The sequence below is a fragment of the Suncus etruscus genome, chromosome 10, assembly GCF_024139225.1.
Source record: "Suncus etruscus isolate mSunEtr1 chromosome 10, mSunEtr1.pri.cur, whole genome shotgun sequence".
Taxonomy (NCBI): domain Eukaryota; kingdom Metazoa; phylum Chordata; class Mammalia; order Eulipotyphla; family Soricidae; genus Suncus; species Suncus etruscus.
The window spans coordinates 87,000,108-87,019,153 of NC_064857.1; the positions used below are offsets into that span (position 1 = coordinate 87,000,108).

The window sequence follows — 19,046 nt, forward strand, 5'->3', positions numbered from 1 at the left end:
AAACTATTTTTCATGGGTGTATTGCAACTATTCCACCTACCAAGGAAAAGGGGGACAAGTTACTGCTTCTCCAGCAGTCAGCTCATAGCAACATGAACAGACCAAAGTATGACAGTCCCAACAAGAGTTTCCTTAAAAATCTTATGTTGCCGGGGCTGGAGAGATAGCATGGAGGTAAGGCGTTTGCCTTTCATGCAAGAGGTCATCGGTTCGAATCCCAGCGTCCCATATGGTCCCCCGTGCCTGCCAGGAGCAATTTCTGAGCATGGAGCCAGGAGTAACCCCTGAGCACTGCCGGAAGTGACCCAAAAACCACAAAAAAAAAAAAATCTTATGTTGCCACACCCAAGATTTACATGCAACTACCTGCAAGACCCTCCCATTCTTGGGAGTGGTCTTGGGGAGTGGATTTATATGTAACTTTACCTGCAAGACCTTCCCATTCCTGGGAGGGGTCTTGGGAAGGTTAGATAAGGCTTTGACTGGAAGGGCAAAGGGATTTTGCCTGGATGAGTTTGGAGATAGGAGCAGGAGGAGAGATGGCTGGAAAAAGCTAAGACGCAGGGCAAGCTGACAAGAGCATGCTTAAATAGGTTTAAGATTATAGGCCACACATGTTGGTCAGGGCATAAATAAAGCTGATATTTCCTGGAACCTGTCTGAATGATTTCCTTTCCTCTACCTGAAGTTGCTGACCCACCGGCTAGAAAAGGAGGTACAGCCATGTGGCCTGGAAAGGCAGAGAAAGGCACCTCTATGCGTCCCCTCCATCCAAGCCCAAAGGGCTTATCACAACATCTTACACCTGGGACCAGAGTGATAGCACAGTGGTAGGGCATGTGCCTTACGTGTGTACAACCCCAGACAGACCCGGGTTCGATCCCCTGCATCCCATATAGTTCCCTGCCAGCAGCAATTCCTGCGTGCAGAGCCAGGAGTAACCTCTGAGTGCTGCCAAGTATAGCCCAGAAGCAAAAAAAAAAAAAAAAAAAGAAAAGTCCTACATTGAGCCTGAATACCTCAGTTCAGTGTCTGACTCCACATGTGCTCCTCCTGAGCAGCACCAGGAGTGATCCCTGAGACACTGTCAGGAGTGAACCCTGACTACCATCAAAAGCCAGCCCTGGGTCAGAGTGTAGCACAGCAGTGGAAGGGTGTTTGCCTGACATGCAGTTGACCCAGGATGGACACAGATTCCGTTCCGATATTCTCTATGGTCCCCCTAGCCAGGAGCAATTTCTGAGCGTAAAGCCAGGAGTAACTCCTAAGCACTTTCGGGTGTGGCCCCAAAACCAAACAACAACAACAAAAAAGTAAGTTCTGAGGACCATTGAGTATGGCCCAAAAGCAAAACACAAGCAAAAAATGTCTACTTGTAATATTCCCTCACAATATTAAATAAACAATTTATCAACCAAAAAAAGGCAGGTTAAACACCTTTCTAATCAATAAATCTAAATTTGGTGTTGAATAAGCATGCTTGGAGTTTATTCCTAGACTTATCAAAATGGTCACAAAGTATACAAATCACAGAACCAAAAACTACCAATGAATGCTATCATAAAAATTCAGAAAAAAATGGATACCCAAAACAGACATTTTGAAATGCATGGGAGACTAATCTATCTATAACTTACCTAGAAACAAGGGGTACATGTGGATACCTGTACTCTCTGTGCGTGTCTGTCTCTGTGTATGTTGTTTGTGGTGCTAGGAATTAAACACATACTCAGGGCCGGAGCGATAGGACAGCAGTAGGGTATTGCATGCAGCTAACCCAGGACAGACTCAGGTTCAATTCCTAGAATCCCATAACCCCTGAGAGCCATTGGGTTTGGCCCCAAAAACAAAACAAAAAAACAAACACATGCTCATAATCTACCACTGAGCAACACCTCTGGTTCTAACCTGTTCATATCATAATGTTTTTTTGATTCTAGTTGTTCCTCCAACAAGGTTCGGTTTTAGAAACAAAAGATATAAAACAAGTCTTTGTATTTTTTTTTTGTTTGTTTTTGGGCCACACCCAGCGGTGCTCAGGGGTTATTCCTGGCTGTCTGCTCAGAAATAGCTCCTGGCAGGCACGGGGGGACCATATGGGACACCAGGATTTGAACCAACCACCTTTGGTCCTGGATCGGCTGCTTGCAAGGCAAACACCGCTGTGCTATCTCTCCGGGCCCCATGTCTTTGTATTTTTTATACTACTTGAGATTGTAATAAAGATTCCACTGAAGCTAATCATTTAGCTTAAAAACAAAATCAGCTCAGGAACAAGAAACTCACTTTAGATAAATGAAACCCCTAAGTTCATTCTGATACAAATGCAAATTTACTGTTTGGATTCCAGATGGCAACTGATCTTCAGTCTCAGGCAAGGAAGGATTCAGGGAAATCTAGGAACGGTCCTTCTTTGGGTATTTTTTGTTTGTTTGTTTGTTTCTGTGAACATACCTGGCTGTGCACAATGCTTACTTCTCACTCTGTGCTCAGGGATCACTCCTGGCAGATCTTAGAAGACTCTGTGGGGTGTTGGGGATCTAACCTGGCTTGGCTGCATACAAGGAAGAGTGCTATACCTGCTGTACATTTTCTGACCTGAGTCTTTTTTTCTAATTATTTTTGTTGTGCCAGGGATCAAATCTAGCCCTCACACATGCAAGGTCTCACATATCCCCAGCCCTAGTAAAATGAGTTACTGGACAGATAGAACCTTATACTAATCAGTGATGTGGAGAACAGCTAGACAAATAATAGCTTTATGCCTCTCTGGAGATAACCAAGACAGAGATAAGTTCAACAGGTCACAAAATCCCAGCCCTGCTTAGGGCACATTCACAGAAACAATTCTTTATATAATTAAGGGCCTTCTCAACATATATCCAGGCAGAGACTTTAAAATGTCTGAAACTAGGGGCTGGAGAGATAGCACAGCAGTAGGGTATTTGCCTTGCAAATGGCCGATCCAGATCAGACCGTGGTTGAAATCCCGGCATCCCATATGGTCGCCCATGCCTGCCAGGAGTGATTTCTGAGTGCAGAGCCAGGAGTAACCCCTGAGCACTGCTGGGTGTGGCACAAAATTTTAAAAAAAAAGTCTGAAACTAACATTATTCTCATATGTAAGAGAGAAAATGTAACCTCACTGACAGTGTGATTTCCCTAAGCAATTACAAAGGGCTCCCTTAACTACTTACTTTGGTTCTATGGGATCAAACGGTGCCTCTTCCAAAAGATCATATATGTAATTATTATATATTTCAATATATGAAACAAATACACTGTAGACCCGTTCTTCATCAACTTCTACTTTGCAATATTCTTGTAATGTTATTATATCTATAAGCTCTGGAGCTCCTTGTCTGCAGAAAAATAAAAAAAGTCAAAAGATCAGATCTGAAACAAAGTAAAAACTGAAAGACTTCGGGGCTGGAGAGATAGCATGGAGGTAAGGCATTTGCCTTTCATGTAGGAGGTCATAGGTTCGAATCCTGGCATCCCATATGGTCCCCCGTGCTTGCCTGGAGCCAGGAATAACCCCTGAGCACTGCCAGGTGTAACCCAAAAACCAAAAAAAAAAAAAAAAAAAAAAGACTTCAAGAGCTAAAGGATTTTCAGTCATCAATAGTATTCCATGTTATCCCAGACACTCAGCACAGGTTTCTACACCCACCTCTTCCAATTAAGAGGGACTTCCTCAAAATTGGAGTAATAAAAAACAATCAGACTTAAATACCACATCCAAAGCCAAGGACAACAGAATTGATACCCAATCTACAACAAGCTAGACACAGAGGGGACCACTTAGACTAGCAGCCTGGAGATTTAGGGAGGGGGATATGGGATGCATGCTGGGAATGGGGTGGAGGGAGGACAACACTGGTGGTGGGAATACCCCTCATTCAATGTTAATATGTACCTAAAATATTACTGTGAAAGATATGTAATCCACTTTGGTCAAAATAAAAATTATTATAAAAAATTGTGTATCAGGGCAATGCTGAAACTTAAGAGAATCTGAGCAAACATTCCTCAACTTTGTTCTCAGTGAGCTCAAGTGTCATATCAAGTTCTTCACTTCATGTCGGACAATCTAAATCTAATCTGAGTATAAGAAAACCACAGAAAGGAATCCCCTTGGTCCAATGGTATATACAAATGCAACTACTTACTTGCTGGAGTGGGTCCTTGGATTGGGCATGGCATCTCTTTTCTGCTGTTCTAATAAAGCATCTGCTTCACACTGTATGTCCATACTGTTGTTATTGTTAGATTTAAAAACCTAAAATGTGAGGCAAAAATCAGTCCTTTAGTACCTCATTCCCAACGCCTATTACCCCACATTTAACCATTCTTACCCCCAGTTCTTGGCTCCCCATGAAGCACATTATTAGCCCTACCCAAGCTAGCTGCCCAACCAAGTACCAAAGTGGAAAAATAGACTCTCAGGCTGAAAGGAAACCAGTACTCTGTTCCTACTTATTTAATCTCAGCAGTCGCCTGTCCTCCACCTTCCTTCACTGTGTAACTGTGGTTGCTACCATACTAGGTTTCTGATTAGTTCCCACTCAAAGGCATTTTCCGATATGGAACTGCTAGAAGTCATTTTGCAGACTCCAGAAGGCCAAATCACAGACCACAGTAGTGTCCAGGATTCAACACTCTCCTTTTAATGACGAAAGGGACATGCATTTATGAATATCCTAAATATATTCCCTTATCCGCAATAACTCTTATTGAATCTCCCCTTATACAGTGGAATTGTGCCCACTGTTTTTTTGTTTGCTTTTCTTTCTTTCTGATCTGTTTAACAAGGAATTATGGTAGAAGAGTCTTTTGCTTTAGAATTCATGTTAGAACCAAGTTAAGGGCATTGTTGGACTTGTTCCCTCGGCTCCACAGAGGCACCAATAATTCATTGTGGCATTGTTCCTCTTTTGCATAGGCACATTAAAATGGGAAAATACTACATATGCAAACAAGTTATTATTTAAGAGATATAGAAACACAAATTTTGTAATGCAATTAGGCCTTCTATCCTGAACACTGGCATAATGACTTGGCTCAGGCCTCCGAAGAATGGGCATTGCTCATATACCCCTGAAACATTGACCATCTACAGAAACAACCACAATTGTCTACAGCACCAGGAGGCAAACATCTACCAGGGAAGACCCTCCCGCTACCCTGGCATTGACTTTACTCCAAGGAGTGTTCCCTTGACACCCAGATAACTCAGCGACAGTAGCAACTTGCTTGTGGGCAGGATGCTTTGCATCTGATGGTGAGGTGAAACTAGAGGATGCTCCATATCCTGACTTCAATGAAACACAGAAACCAGAATCCTTCTCGCACAGAAACCAGAATCTTTACATAAACCGGACAACATCATTTAATGTGTGAAAAAATTTCGCTGTGACCACAGAGAATAAATCAGGGGTGGGACAACCTAGGATGCCTGGAGCCCAGAGCCAGTCTTATGCCATAGAACAGGGGTCTTCAAACTTTTTAAAGTGGGGGCCAGATTACGGTCCCATAGAGAGCTGGAGGGCTGGACTATATGAGCTACTAATTCCTACTCACACTGCACATATCTTATATAAATAAAATGAAAACCATTTATAAACAAACAGATCATGCACCAGTATTTCAATGGGAATTGTGGGCCTTCTTTTGGCTAATGAGATGGTTGGTCAATGTCCGGTTCCATATTTGTCACTGCCAGCCGTAACAAGTGATGCAAGTGGGCATCAGTTAATCTTGATCTGGTTGGAGATTGCAGATGTTTCATTCTTGAAAAAGTCTGTTCACAGGCATAAGTGCTACCAAAGATGGTTACCATTTTGAGTGCATGGTTCCTGATATTTAGATATGTCTCAGAGGGGAGAGATGCATAGAAATTCAAAAGGTTACTTGTCTTAAATGTGTCTTTCAGAGAGTCACAATTCTGCAGTTCAGCCAGTTCCATTTGGTAAATTGTAAGGACATGTTCAGTCTCAACAGAAAATGGGTTACGAAAAAGCTGTATGTCCTGTTCATGGAGATGAAGCTCTTTGAATCTAAATTGAAACCCCTTTTGCAACAATTCTAGTGAAGCCAGACATGTTTCCTTTGGGAACGCAACCAATGGTTTGTCCGCTGACAGGTTTTGAGTTGTTGGGAGATAACTGAAGTTTTCCACCTGTACTTGTTTGATGAGAAGACCTAATTTTACTTGAAATGATTTCACATGCGATGCCATATCACAGATGAGCTTCCCCTTGCCTTGAAGTTGCAGATAGAAACTGTTGAGTAGCTCTGTTATATCTGTCAGAAAGGCAAGGTGCCATTTCCATTCTGCATCATTGAGCTCTGGTACTTCTTGGTTTTTTGAAAGTAGAAAAGCTGTAATCTGCGGAAGTAAGTCATAGAAACGTTTCAAAACTCTCCCTCTACTCAGCCAACGGACTTCTGTGGGCGGAGGCGGTTGATGTCATCCCTGAGAAACCATGACACTGAGTGTATATACTGGCAGGTATCTTGGCAACCAAACAGCACTCACTGCTGGTGGGCCGGATCAGACTCCTCTGCGGGCCACATGTGGCCCGCGGGCCGTAGTTTGAAGACCCCTGCCATAGAACTTCAGGGATAAGGTTTTTTTGTATTTAGGACAAGGTTATTTTTTTCCATCTTACCTATATTTTGCTGGGCCTATGCAAACAACACTTGCCACTCTCATATCGTTAGTGCTGATTTTTTTAAACTCTTACCCTTTTAAAAAAAAAAAAAGAAGAGTTTACTAAAGTTTCTGCCAGTGCTTCAATGAAGTCATTGTGAGCCAATAATTTTCAAAAATATTCTTTCCTTTCTTTTTTATCTCTTTAGTTTTTCTTTCAACTATTTTTAAAAAACATGTTGCTTTTAAAAGTCTTCCTATAAATGCATTATTATCAGTTATGTCAACTATGTAATGCATTTTCTTTAATTAAATTAAAAAATTAAAATTCTAAAAATCAGTTTATAGAGAGAATATTTAATATTTAAATATATTTAAGATTCTAGTATCAGGCTCTTTAGATTTCTTTAATACTACTGTATCCACAGACATGTTGGCCCCTCTTGTCCTCAAGTCCAACAGTCACAACACAGAGAGTTATACTCACATAGCGTTGAGCTTGAAATGAGCCAATGCTGTTAAATATTATGCCTAAGCAAAGTGGAAGTAGTCCTCCTTTCCCTGGAGAGCCAGTCATTGTATAAGTTTTTCCACTTCCAGTCACACCGTATGTGAAAAGAAGACCTACAATGCATAAAGTCACACTCAGTTGTATATTAGGATCAAAAAAAAAAAAAGAAATCACACTGGTTATATCATAAAATTTCCCCACTTTTCTGTTGTTTTGTATTGTATAGTTTATTTTATTAAAAATTATTTTATTTACTTGGATTTGGGACCATACCCAGTAGTGCTAGAGGTATAATGCTAATTGAACCTGGGACCACAAGTGTGACCCCAGTATCATAACCCAATAATAGCAAGTCTACTTAAAAACAAAGTTAACCAGGGCAGAAAAACTGAGCTACCCTCCAAAAAAAAAGAAAAAGAAAAAGAAAAAAAGAAAAACTGAGCTAATACAACTCTAATAAATTTAATCAGAATTCAAGGTCAAATATAAACCAAATGCATAAAGTGCTTAAAAATTTTTATCAGCGGGTAATAAAAAGAAAAATCCAGCAAAACCAAAAATCATACCATTTTTGCCATGAATGAGGTTGTTCACTAAGGGATTAGCTACAATATCAAAGAGCTCCTTCTGGGTGGTATGAGTACCAAATACTTGTGTGAATGTATACTGAGTCTGTGGAAAAGGAAAAGATTAAAAAGTGCATAAATGGAAGTCCACAATGTATAGGTTCAAAATACAAGAGCAATGTTTTTTGTTTTTTGTTTTTAATTTTAATTATGACAACAAAGATGCAAAGAAAGAGGACAGGGTAAAGTTACAGTGGAAGCCCAATCACCCATAAACAGAATTCTCGGTAGTCCCATCGATGATATCCCAGCCTTGAACTTTCAGCCAAAGAACATTAAGAAAAACACAACTGAACCCATGTACAATACAATTACTTTGTCCCTCAAATCCCCAGTTGTAGTACATACTATTTCTTAGCAGCACACAATATAATCTAAAGACATTAGACTTATGTAACTCCTTAAACATTGAGGGCAAAGTACATTTATCTAGTTCCATGCACATGCTTACTAGTTTAAGTTAACCTCAAAAGTTTTAGTGGGTTGTTTTTCTTAAGGATTGGAGTCAAGGGAACATAGTAAAAAACGGTGTTAAAGTGGCATTTGTTTGCATAGGCCCACCAAAAATATAAGGGACATGGAAAGACAAATTATGGTCTAAATACAAGGAGACCCTACCCCTGAAGTTTCCTGGCACAGGACTGACTCTAGGCTCCAGGCAAACTAGTTTGTCCAATCCAACTCATCGTCTGTAGTGGCAATACACCTCCATTCCTCACATAGTCTCTGTTGTTGGTATCATGCTTCTGTATTAAAGATCCTGGAGTCTGCATATCCCATATTGCAGTCAGGATGGTGCAGAGAATCCTCTCCTTTCACCTCACACTTAAGGGGCAATAGAGAGAACCATGTCCTGTAGAGCAGGTCATTGTTGTTGTCAAGTCTTCTCAGTGTAAACGGAAGTCTCTTTTTAAGAGGTTGATGTCAGACCCTTGGTAGTGTCTTTCCTGGTAGAGGACTGCTTCCAGCTGTTGCTATAAAAGACCTTGGATGTTTCGTAGATAGCTTGCCTGGTTCCGGCGTGAATGGAGGATGCCCATTCTTCTGAGGCCTGTGCCAGGTCATTATATCAATGTTCAGGGTGTAAGGTACATTGTACTGAGATTTATTAGATAAGAACTTATCTGTATGTATGGTGTTTTCCCATTTTAATGTGTCTATGCAAACAAGGATCAATGCCATGATTGGTGCATCTGGAGGCAATAGGAACAAGACCAGCAATTTCCATGACATAGTTCAATCATAGGCATCAAACTGAGGGACAGTTCCAACAACAATCCTTACTGAACAGCTTACAAAGAAAAGACAAGATGAAAAGTGGATAGAAACATGGTAGAAGAATATATAGAGAGTTACATCAGTTAAAGAAAATACCCATAAAATATTCAAAAGATATATGTGTTCAATATGTGTTCAATTTGTGTCCTTCTAAATAGTTCTGGGATTTGTTAGATCTACTGTATGTCTTAGGTCAGAGATTAGAACTATGTGTTACTGAAGTTAAGAAGGGTAAATCTGGGGTACTGATGGTTGGGAGGAGCAAATGTTCTCGCGGGGGCGCTAGCCCCCGAGCGGTTTGCAAAATGTAGACTGGTATGAAATTGCCAGTGACAGCCTGAGTATAGCTGAGCAGCTATCTGCCACCCACCAGATCAAACACCACCCCCTAAGCCCCACCCTAGGCCAGTGTCCGGGCCCAGCCTGGGAAAACCCAGAGTGCCCCATCAGCTCCTTCCAGGAACCCACCTGGAGATCCGGAGGAATGGGGGAGAGGGGGGTCGGGTGACCCAGGTCCGGGCCCCCCTACCCTAGGCTGGACCAAGAGGCCGCTGGCACATGGGGAGGCCTGCCAGCTGCCCGTCCGTGCCGGCTAAACGTCCTGCTCCAGGAAGGGAAAGAGACCCTCCCAAGCCCGAAGGACAGGGATTTGGGCCCCACCCTAGGCCAGTGTCCTAGGTGCCCAGGGGACACTGGCACATGGGGAGGCCTGCCAGCTGCCTGTCCGTGCCGACTAAAAATCCTGCTCCAGGAAGGGAGAGAGACCTCCCAAGCCCGAAGGACAGGGATTTGGGCAAGAGCAATGTTTTTAATAAAGTCTCAATTCCACAATTCAGGGAATCATGTGATACAAGAGATTGAACCCAGGTCACTCATTTTTTTTTTTTTTTTTTTGGTTTTTTGGGCCACACCCGTTTGATGCTCAGGGGTTACTCCTGACTATGCGCTCAGAAATCGCCCCTGGCTTGGGGGGACCATATGGGATGCCAGGGGATCGAACCGCGGTCTGTCCTACGCTAGTGCTTGCAAGGCAGACACCTTACCTCTAGCGCCACCTTCCTGGCCCCAGGTCACTCATTTTTAGTCCTATTCAGCACATATTTATTCCGATATAGCACATATTTAGTCCTTTGAGGTATCACCTACAACTTTATCTGAATTCTTGTAGGGTTTATTTTTGGTTTGGTTTGGTTTTGCTTTTTGTTTTTGGGCCACACCGGGTGACACTCAGGGCTTACTCCTAGCTATGCACTCAGAAATCGCTCCTGACTCAGGGGGACCATATGGATCACTAGGGATTGAATCGAGGTCTGTCCTGGGTCAGCCATGTGCAAGGAAAACACCCTACTGATGTGCCATCACTCCTACCCTATCTGAATTCTAATAGAAAATAAATTTTAAATATTTTAACTTTTAAATAATAATAAAATTTGAATGATCAAATCTTTTTTTTTTATTTTTGGTTTTTGGGCCACACCCGGCAATGCTCAGGGGTTACTCCTGGCTGTCTGCTCAGAAATAGCTCTTGGCAGGCACGGGGGACCATATGGGACACCGGGATTCGAACCAATCACCTTTGGTCCTGGATCGGCTGTTTGCAAGGCAAAAGCCACTGTGCTATCTCTCCGGGCCCCAAATCTCTTTCTAAATATTATTATAAGGTATAACACTATCACCAAAATTCGACTAAAACTTAAATTAAAAATGACTACATATTATATATTCAATTTTAGTGGCACTCCCAGCACAGTGCTGAGGGGCTATGGCCAGCTAGAGATCACAAATAGTGATGCTCAGGAGACCATGTGGTCCAGGAATAGAACCAGGCCTCCTGCATCAAACAATTCATATACAACCTATTAAGCTGTCTCTTCTGTCCTTTTTTTCTTTTTTTGGTTTTTGGGCCACACCCGGTGGTGCTCAGGGGTTACTCCTGGCTGTCTGCTCAGAAATGGCTCCTGGCAGGCATGGGGGACCATATGGGACACTGGGATTCGAACTAACCACCTTTGATTCTGGATTGGCTGCTTGCAAGGCAAACGCCGCTGTGCTATCTCTCTGGGCCCTCTTCTGTCCTTTTTTTAAAAAAATTTTTTTCTTAAAGTGCCAGAGTGAAAGTACAGTGGGCAAATGGGGACAGGTCTGGATTCAATCTGCACCATCCATAGGGTCTCCCAAGCCTGCTAAGTGTAATTTCTGAACACAGAGCCAGTAGGAACCCCTGAGCACTGCTGCATGTGGCCCCCCAAAAAAGGGGGTGTATTGCTGCATCATTCATGAATCGGCTGTATATTTAGTAAGTTTTTTAAATTTTAGTCAGTTGAATTTTATCAGGTTACAAACTGATTCTGGGGGGTTTCTGAATTTCTTGCAGAATTTGTTTCATGAACATCAATGCTATTTGGTATATGAATATTTATTAGAATTTATTACTATAGCTTTTGTCAAATCATCCCCCTTTCCTTGTTTTATATCTTTCATCTTCAATTTATACGTTCAACTCATCAGATTTCAGTGCAATGACCCTTAATGCTTTGGTTTTTGTTTTGGAGCCATACACAGCTGTGTTCATGACTTACTCATGGCTCTGGGCTCAGGGATCAATCCTGGAGGGTTTGGAGTACCATCTGGGATGCCAGGAACTGAATCGGAGTTGGTAACATCCAAGGCAACCAGTTTACTATCCACTTTACTCTAGCCCCTTAAGGTTTTAAAATTAACAGTTTTGAGCTTGCTTGTTATCCCTTGAGCATGTGTCTTACTTGCTTGTATGTGTGTTTTACCCACTCTGGAGAAACCCCAGGCTCTCTCACTTGAAAGACATACTTCCTCTTTCGCCTCACATCTTTTTTTTTATTCATTTCCAAGAGCCAGTGGTTAAAATATATTATAAATTTAAGTATTAATTAGCAACCTAATTAAACATTTTCAACTTAAAGGCAAATTCCAATTAAAACTATCTTGTGACTCTATTCTCAAAAGAGGTTTATAACAAGCCATAAAAAATCATGGGTATGAGCCCGGAGAGATAGCACAGCGGTGTTTGCCTTGCAAGCAGCTGATCCAGGACCAAAGGTGGTTGCTTTGAATCCCGGTGTCCCATGTATTCCCCTGTGCCTGCCAGGAGCTATTTCTGAGCAGACAGCCAGGAGTAACCCCTGAGCACAGCCAGGTGTGACCCAAAAACAAAACCAAAACCAAAAACAAAAACAAAAACAAAAAAAAATCATGGGTACATCAGCCACACTGCTGGGAGTAGAGTGCAAGCCAAGTCACCACCCTGCCGAAGTCATTCCAGCTGCACCCACCATCCACAATGGTCAGTTGACAATGGCCCAGCTTCACAACTTAACCACTGATCTCTAAAGAGATGTCAAACTGACCAACACTCCAGGTATGCAGGTACTTGGGCTGACATTAGCAGGGCTATTTTTTAGAGTGAGTATGGGAACTCTTCCCCCCCCCACACACACACATATCTCCTCTCCCCTTATACTTCCAGAAAGTCTGACAGCTAAAATAATGCCCACAAAAGCAGTAGTGTCAGCCACAAAACTTTGAATTTCTGGGCCAAGTGACCACATCACAGCCGCACAATTCCAAATTTTTTCAGTACTGTCATTTCAGTAAGAACAGACCAATTTAGATGTCAGCATAAATTCAAAGCCACTTAATGTTCAGAACCAAAACAAATAACAAAATTAACTAGCAACGAATCACCTAGCAATATGATTTAATGACCTCATTGCAAGATACATTAATTTTCACAAATTTTCTTATTACTTTAATTAACAATATCATTACCACTTACCCATAAACAAGCAACATCAAATATATATTTTTCATATCTGCCAAGGAGATATGTTTAGGAATAGGTAGGAATCTAGGGAGACAATGGTGGAGATAATTTTACATTGGTGTTGGGATTAGTCTTGGAACAAAAGTATTATAAACAACTATGTAATACATGGCCTTTAAATACATTTTTTTTTTTTTTTTTTGGTTTTTGGGCCACACCTGGCGATGCTCAGGGATTACTCCTGACTGCCTGCTCAGAAATAACTCCTGGAAGGCACAGGGGACCCTATGGGACACCGGGATTCGAAACAACCACCTTTGGTCCTGGATCGGCTGCTTGCAAGGCAAACACCACTGTGCTATCTCTCCGGGCCCTAAATACATTTTTTTTTGTTTTTTTTGTTTTTGTTTTTGGGCCACACCCTGTGACGCTCAGGGGTTACTCCTGGCTATGCGCTCAGAAGTTGCTCCTGGCTTCTTGGGGGACCATATGGGACGCCGGGGGATCGAACCGCGGTCCGTCCTAGGCTAGCGCAGGCAAGGCAGGCACCTTACCTCCAGCGCCACCGCCCGGCCCCCCCTAAATACATTTTTAATAAAACTATCTTGCTTTACCAAGTATTAAATTAAGTTTTGTCCACAAAAAGGAGACACATATATATGTACTCAAATAAACAGTAGCTGACACTTAACACTGACCATGTCTCGAGTATGCCTTAGACAGAAGTAAATGATTTCACTTTTACAATTTCTGATATAGATTAGTAGGAGTAGAAGTATCATTTTGGTGCCACACAAAGGAGCTCAAGGACTACTCCTGGCTCTGATCTCCAAAAACCACAGAGATCAAATAAAAACTTACCACATGCAAAGCATGCACTCAGTCTATTGAGTTGTTTGGTTTGGATTTATTTAGGGTCACACCCAGTGCTGCTCAGGACTTATTCCTGGCTCTGTACTCAGGAGTCACTCCTGGCAGGTTCAGGGGATCTTATGTATTCTGAGGATCAAACCTCAAACCCATAGTAACCACATGGAAAGGAATGCGCCAAAGCAGCTGTACACTCACTCAGGCCCCCATATTGAGTTATCTGTCTGGCTCACTATTTACTACTATGCTCATTTATAACATCTCCTTTGAAAAAGTTTTACTCCAGTGCTATAAGTTTTGAAATTCACAGAGAACAAGGAATCTTGTATTACACGAAATTTGTCAAATGATCTTGAAGTCCTTGTGAATAAACATCCAGGTGAAAAGCAAAACTAAGGCCCAAAGGGAGAATGTGCCCAAACCCACTGTATTAATTAGCATCAAATCCATATCTAATCTAGTGTACTTCTGCTCTTTCAATGACATCACAAAGCAGGGCATTTTTTTATCCTTACCAAACTTATTAAACATGCTTAAAATTAACTTTAATAAGTGAAATTTAGCTGGTCAGTTTTCAACTATGCTGCATCCTCAAATGTCTCCTCCACAAAGTTTTCCTAGCCCACCAATAATTGATATTTACTGAGTATTAGAGAAAGGGAACGTGTAAAGCATAGAACTTCAGGAAAGAGACTTGAGGAGCTCTATTAGGGGAACAAAAAGAAAACAAACAAGTAGCAAAATCTATAGACTACCATAAGAGCCATGAAGGAATCCTGAACAACAGGGGAACATATACTAAAATAAAGAAAAGGAATAGGGCCGGTGAGGTGGTGCTAGAGGTTAGGCCTTGCAAGCGCTAGCCAAGGAAGGACCGAGGTTCGATCCCCCCGGCGTCCCATGTGGTCCCCTCAAGCCAGGGGCAATTTCTGAGCGCTTAGCCAGGAGTAACCCCTGAGCGTCAAATGGGTGTGGCCCCAAAACAAACAAATAAACAAAAAGAAAAAAAAAATCCCAGAGATGAGTTTTTATCCAAGTAAAGGTCCCAGCAAAGCAACTAGCACTGAGACAGGATTCTAGCTATATGAGGAACTCAAAAGATTGGGGAACCACTCAGAGATAAGTGTACAGAGGATGCAGATAAACAGGATGCAGGTAATTAATCAGGATTTTTTTGTTTGTTTGTTTAACCCCAGCAGCGCTCAGGGGTTACTCCTGGCTCTACGCTCAGAAATCGCTCCTGGCAGGCTCGGGGGACCACATGGGATGCCAGGATCCGAACCATGGTCCTTCTGCATGCAAGGCAAACACTTTACCTTCATGCCATCTCTCTGGTCCCAATTAATCAGGATTTTGCCCATTAAAAGACTTCCCTGAAACTGCACGAAAGTTTTTAAACATGAAAATGTTTTAAAATCTGATTAATGCTTTTAAATGCCCCCTGGCAGGTCAGTAGACTATGATTAGAAAAAAAATTTTGAGACAGTTCAATTGGATGTCAACATAGTCCTATTAAAGCTATCCAGACCTGTGAACCAGTACCGCCTCAGAGAACTATCTATTCCGTGCAGGAAGAAGATTAAGGAGCAAATGCAGGCTTTTTACATGGCCAAAGTTGAAAAAAAAATGGGGAGAGTGACAAATGAGGGTTTTGGAGAAAAGTGTATTACATAAAGAGGCATGATGCTTAAAATAGGTAATAGAGTACAATTTATCAGCAGAAGCCATGTTTGGCCTAAGAAACAGTTGTCAGGCTAGAATAGTACAGCAGGTACTTGCACACAGCCAACGGGGTTCAATTTCCCCCCACCCCAAAGCCCATTAGGTATAATCCCAGAGCACAGATTCCAGGAGTATCACCTGAGCACTGTCAGGTGTGGCCAAAAGCTGGAGGGAAAAAAAAGAATTTCCTTGGAGTCAACGGTGGCCTCATACCCCCATTCTTCCCAGGTAACTTGATCTTACCTGCAAGACCCCGCCCATTCCTGGGAGGAGGCTTGGAAAGGTTAGATAAGGCTTTGACCAGAGAGTATTAGGGGCTTTTGGTCTTTTGCCAGGATGGAGGCTGGAGGTGACATGGATGAAAGAAGTTAAGATGCAGGGCAAGCTAAGAATGGCATGCGTAAACGGTTAGCAGCCACATCTGTTGGCTAGGGCTGAATAAAGATGTTATTTCTCTGGAAGCCTGCCTGTGAGTGAGTTCAATACCCGTTGCTTTCCTGGATCCAGACCCGCGGGTTAATGGGGGATGGAGCCACGTGGCCGGGGTCTAAAAAGAAAGGCCTCCATCCACCATCCAAGTCTATCCTAAGGGCTTAATGCAACAGTCAACGACAGAAATGTAACAGCAGCTTCAAATAGAGACAACCCTCTAAATTAATCTCTTTTCTTTTGCATCTCCATAATCCTTTTGTTTTGGTTTGGGGCCAACTCAACAGTGCTCGGGACTTATTGTTGGCTCTGTGCCTGGAGATCACTCTTGGTATGACTGGGACCCTCTGGGATGCCAGAGGATCAAACCCAGGTCAGCTGCATGCAAGGCAAGTACCTTAACTTCTGTATTATCTTTGAGGTCCCTAATCCATCTCCTTTAGCATATCTATCTTTTTGTCTTATCTATATGAGGGCTGCTCTTTAACCATCTGTGTCTCCAACTGAGTTCGTGAAGTCCTTAAAGACTGTCTTACTCTTTTTTGTGTGTTTTTGTTTGTGTTTTGCTGTTGTTGTTGTTCACAAAAAAGGGGTTATTCCTGGCTCTGCACTCAGAAATCGCTCCAGGCAGGCTCAGGGGAACATATGGAATGTCAGGAATCAAACCTGGGTCTGCCCTGGTCAGCCAAATGCAAGGTAAATGCCTACAGCTGTGCTATCACTCACTCATTTTAAATTACCTTCTAGCCTCCAGAATGACTTTCAGATGTCTGTAGAATAAAATGATGCCCATTTTGCCCAAAATTTCACAAAAACTAAACACTTTTCAAAAGAGATTACTCTAAGTAGACAATGCCTAGTAAATGTTATGCTAATTTTTACATCTGAAATTGTGTATCTTTTCTACAGCTACCTACAACAATGAGCTCATTCTACAATAAAGGACCCCTAACAGATGTTTTAACACACAGTACAAGAAAATATCCTCTAAAAGCAATCTCTTAACTGTAAGGGATGCTAAAGGGACATTCCAGAAATCAAAAACTAGATACGGTGGCTACTGTGAAGCAGAAAAGTATTTCAAAAAGGCAGAAACGAAGTTGTTCAGGAAAGAACCTATCAAGTCAAATCAGCCTGGTTATGACAGAAATTACCTTATAGTCACCTGTTTGTTTTTTTACCAGTTTGTAACCCTCCGGGGTGTGCAGCTGGATGGTTGTGTCATTGATCATCTCTATGCAACACTCCTGATCAGGAAAGTTCAGTGGGCGCACCCTACAATAGACCTGAAAATATAAAAGGAATTTAGAGAAGAAAAAGTTGGTTCTTTACTGGCCTATACCTGCATAAACTGGTTTGTTTTATACATCTTCTTTAAGCTTCCCACTCAGGAGGCCAGAGAGATAGTACATTGGGTAGGGTGTTTACCTCATACATACACAATCTCTGCTCTATCCCTGGCACCACATACGATCCTCCAAGCCCCTGTTCTCCAGGATCCCTGAGCACAGAGCCAGGAGTATGCCCAGACATAGCTAGATGTGGCCTCAAAACAAAAATCAAATAAAGGGGCCAGAGAGATACCACAGCAGTACCACATTTGCCTTGCGGCAGCAAACCCAAGAAAGAAGATGGCTCGATTCCCAGTATCCCATATAGTCCCCTGAGCCTGCCAGGAGCAATTTCTGAGTGAAGAGCCAGGAGTAATCCCAGAAACCACTGGGTGTGACCCCAAAACCAAAAATAAATAAAAATAGGGGGCCAGAGAGATAACACAGTGTTAGGACATTTGCCCAGGATAGGCAGTGGTTTGATTCCCAGCATCCCATATGGTCCCCCAAGCCAGTAGCAATTTCTGAGCACATAGCCAGGAATAACCCGAGCACCACCAGGTGTGGCTCGGAAAAAAAAAATCAAATACAAATAAGCTTCCTGGGGCCAGCATGGTGGTGCTAGAGGTGTCTGCCTTGCCAGGTCTAGCCTAGGATGGACCGTGGATCGATCCCCTGGCATCCCATATGGTCCTCCAAGCCAGGTGCGACTTCTGAGCGCATAGCCAGGAATAACCCCTGAGTGTCACCGGGTGTGGCCCCCCAAAAAACAAAAACAAATAAGCTTCCTAATCATTCATTCTTGAACATTTGGTCTCTACATTAAAGAGCTCTAGATAAACTTAAATCGTAGTCATTAAAATATGTTATATATGGGGGCCGGGCGGTGGCGCTGGAGGTAAGGTGCCTGCCTTGCCTGCGCTAGCCTTGGACGGACCACGGTTCGATCCCCCGGTGTCCCATATAGTCCCCCAAGCCAGGAGCGACTTCTGAGCGTATAGCCAGGAGTAACCCCTGAGCGTTACCGGGTGTGGCCCAAAAACCAAAAAAAAAAATATGTTATATATGACTATCAAATACATATATATTTAACATAAATTTGGTTTTTTTTTTTTTTTGGTTTTTGGGCCACACCCGGTGACGCTCAGGGGTTACTCCTGGCTATTCGCTCAGAAGTCGCTCCTGGCTTGGGGGACCATATGGGACGTCGGGGCATCGAACCGTGGTCCGTCCTAGGCTATCGCAGGTACGGCAGGCACCTTACCTTTAGCGCCACCGCCCGGCCCCAATTTGGTTTTTTTTTTTATTATTTTGTTTTGGGTCCACATCAGGCATCCCATATAGTCACCGAGCCTGCCAGGAGTGACTTCTGAGCACAGAGCCAGGAGTAACTCCTGAGGACTGCCAGGTATGACCCCAAAATAAATAAATAAATAAATAAAGGAATACACAAGGTGAATTATTTGAAAAGTCAGTAGAATTCTTTGGAATTGAGTATTAATTAAAACTTGCCAATATGGGTCAGCAGATAAGGTGCTTGCCTTCCCTTGCACACAGCCAACCCTGGTTCTATCCCTTTTATCCCATATAATTCCCTGAGCACAGCCAGGAGTTCCTAAGTGCAGAATCAGTAGTAACCCAAGCATTTGTTAGAAATAAATCTGACCAACACAATTTAACATTTAACAACGATACAAATATGAACCTAATTTATCATATAACATGCAAATATTTAATCAATAAAAGTAGGCATCAGATAAGAAATGCAGTTCTGTGCTCACAGATCACAGTACTACCTCTGGTAGTACTGGGGTCGCTTTATGTG

General features: G+C 42.5%; 1 protein-coding gene across 1 annotated transcript in view; it reads right to left on the bottom strand.

The window, feature by feature from the left end:
* The window catches only part of LOC126020242 (kinesin-like protein KIF23), a 44,765-nt gene that overhangs the window by 23,726 nt on the left and 1,993 nt on the right, over nt 1-19,046 (bottom strand). Inside the window, exons 3-8 of the mRNA XM_049781691.1 lie at nt 17,045-17,176; nt 11,897-11,899; nt 7,733-7,838; nt 7,143-7,279; nt 4,173-4,282; nt 3,198-3,362 (exon numbers count right to left, since the gene is read on the bottom strand). Of these exons, the coding sequence (XP_049637648.1) occupies nt 3,198-3,362; nt 4,173-4,282; nt 7,143-7,279; nt 7,733-7,838; nt 11,897-11,899; nt 17,045-17,176 (653 nt within the window). The remainder of the gene's footprint in view (nt 1-3,197; nt 3,363-4,172; nt 4,283-7,142; nt 7,280-7,732; nt 7,839-11,896; nt 11,900-17,044; nt 17,177-19,046) is intronic.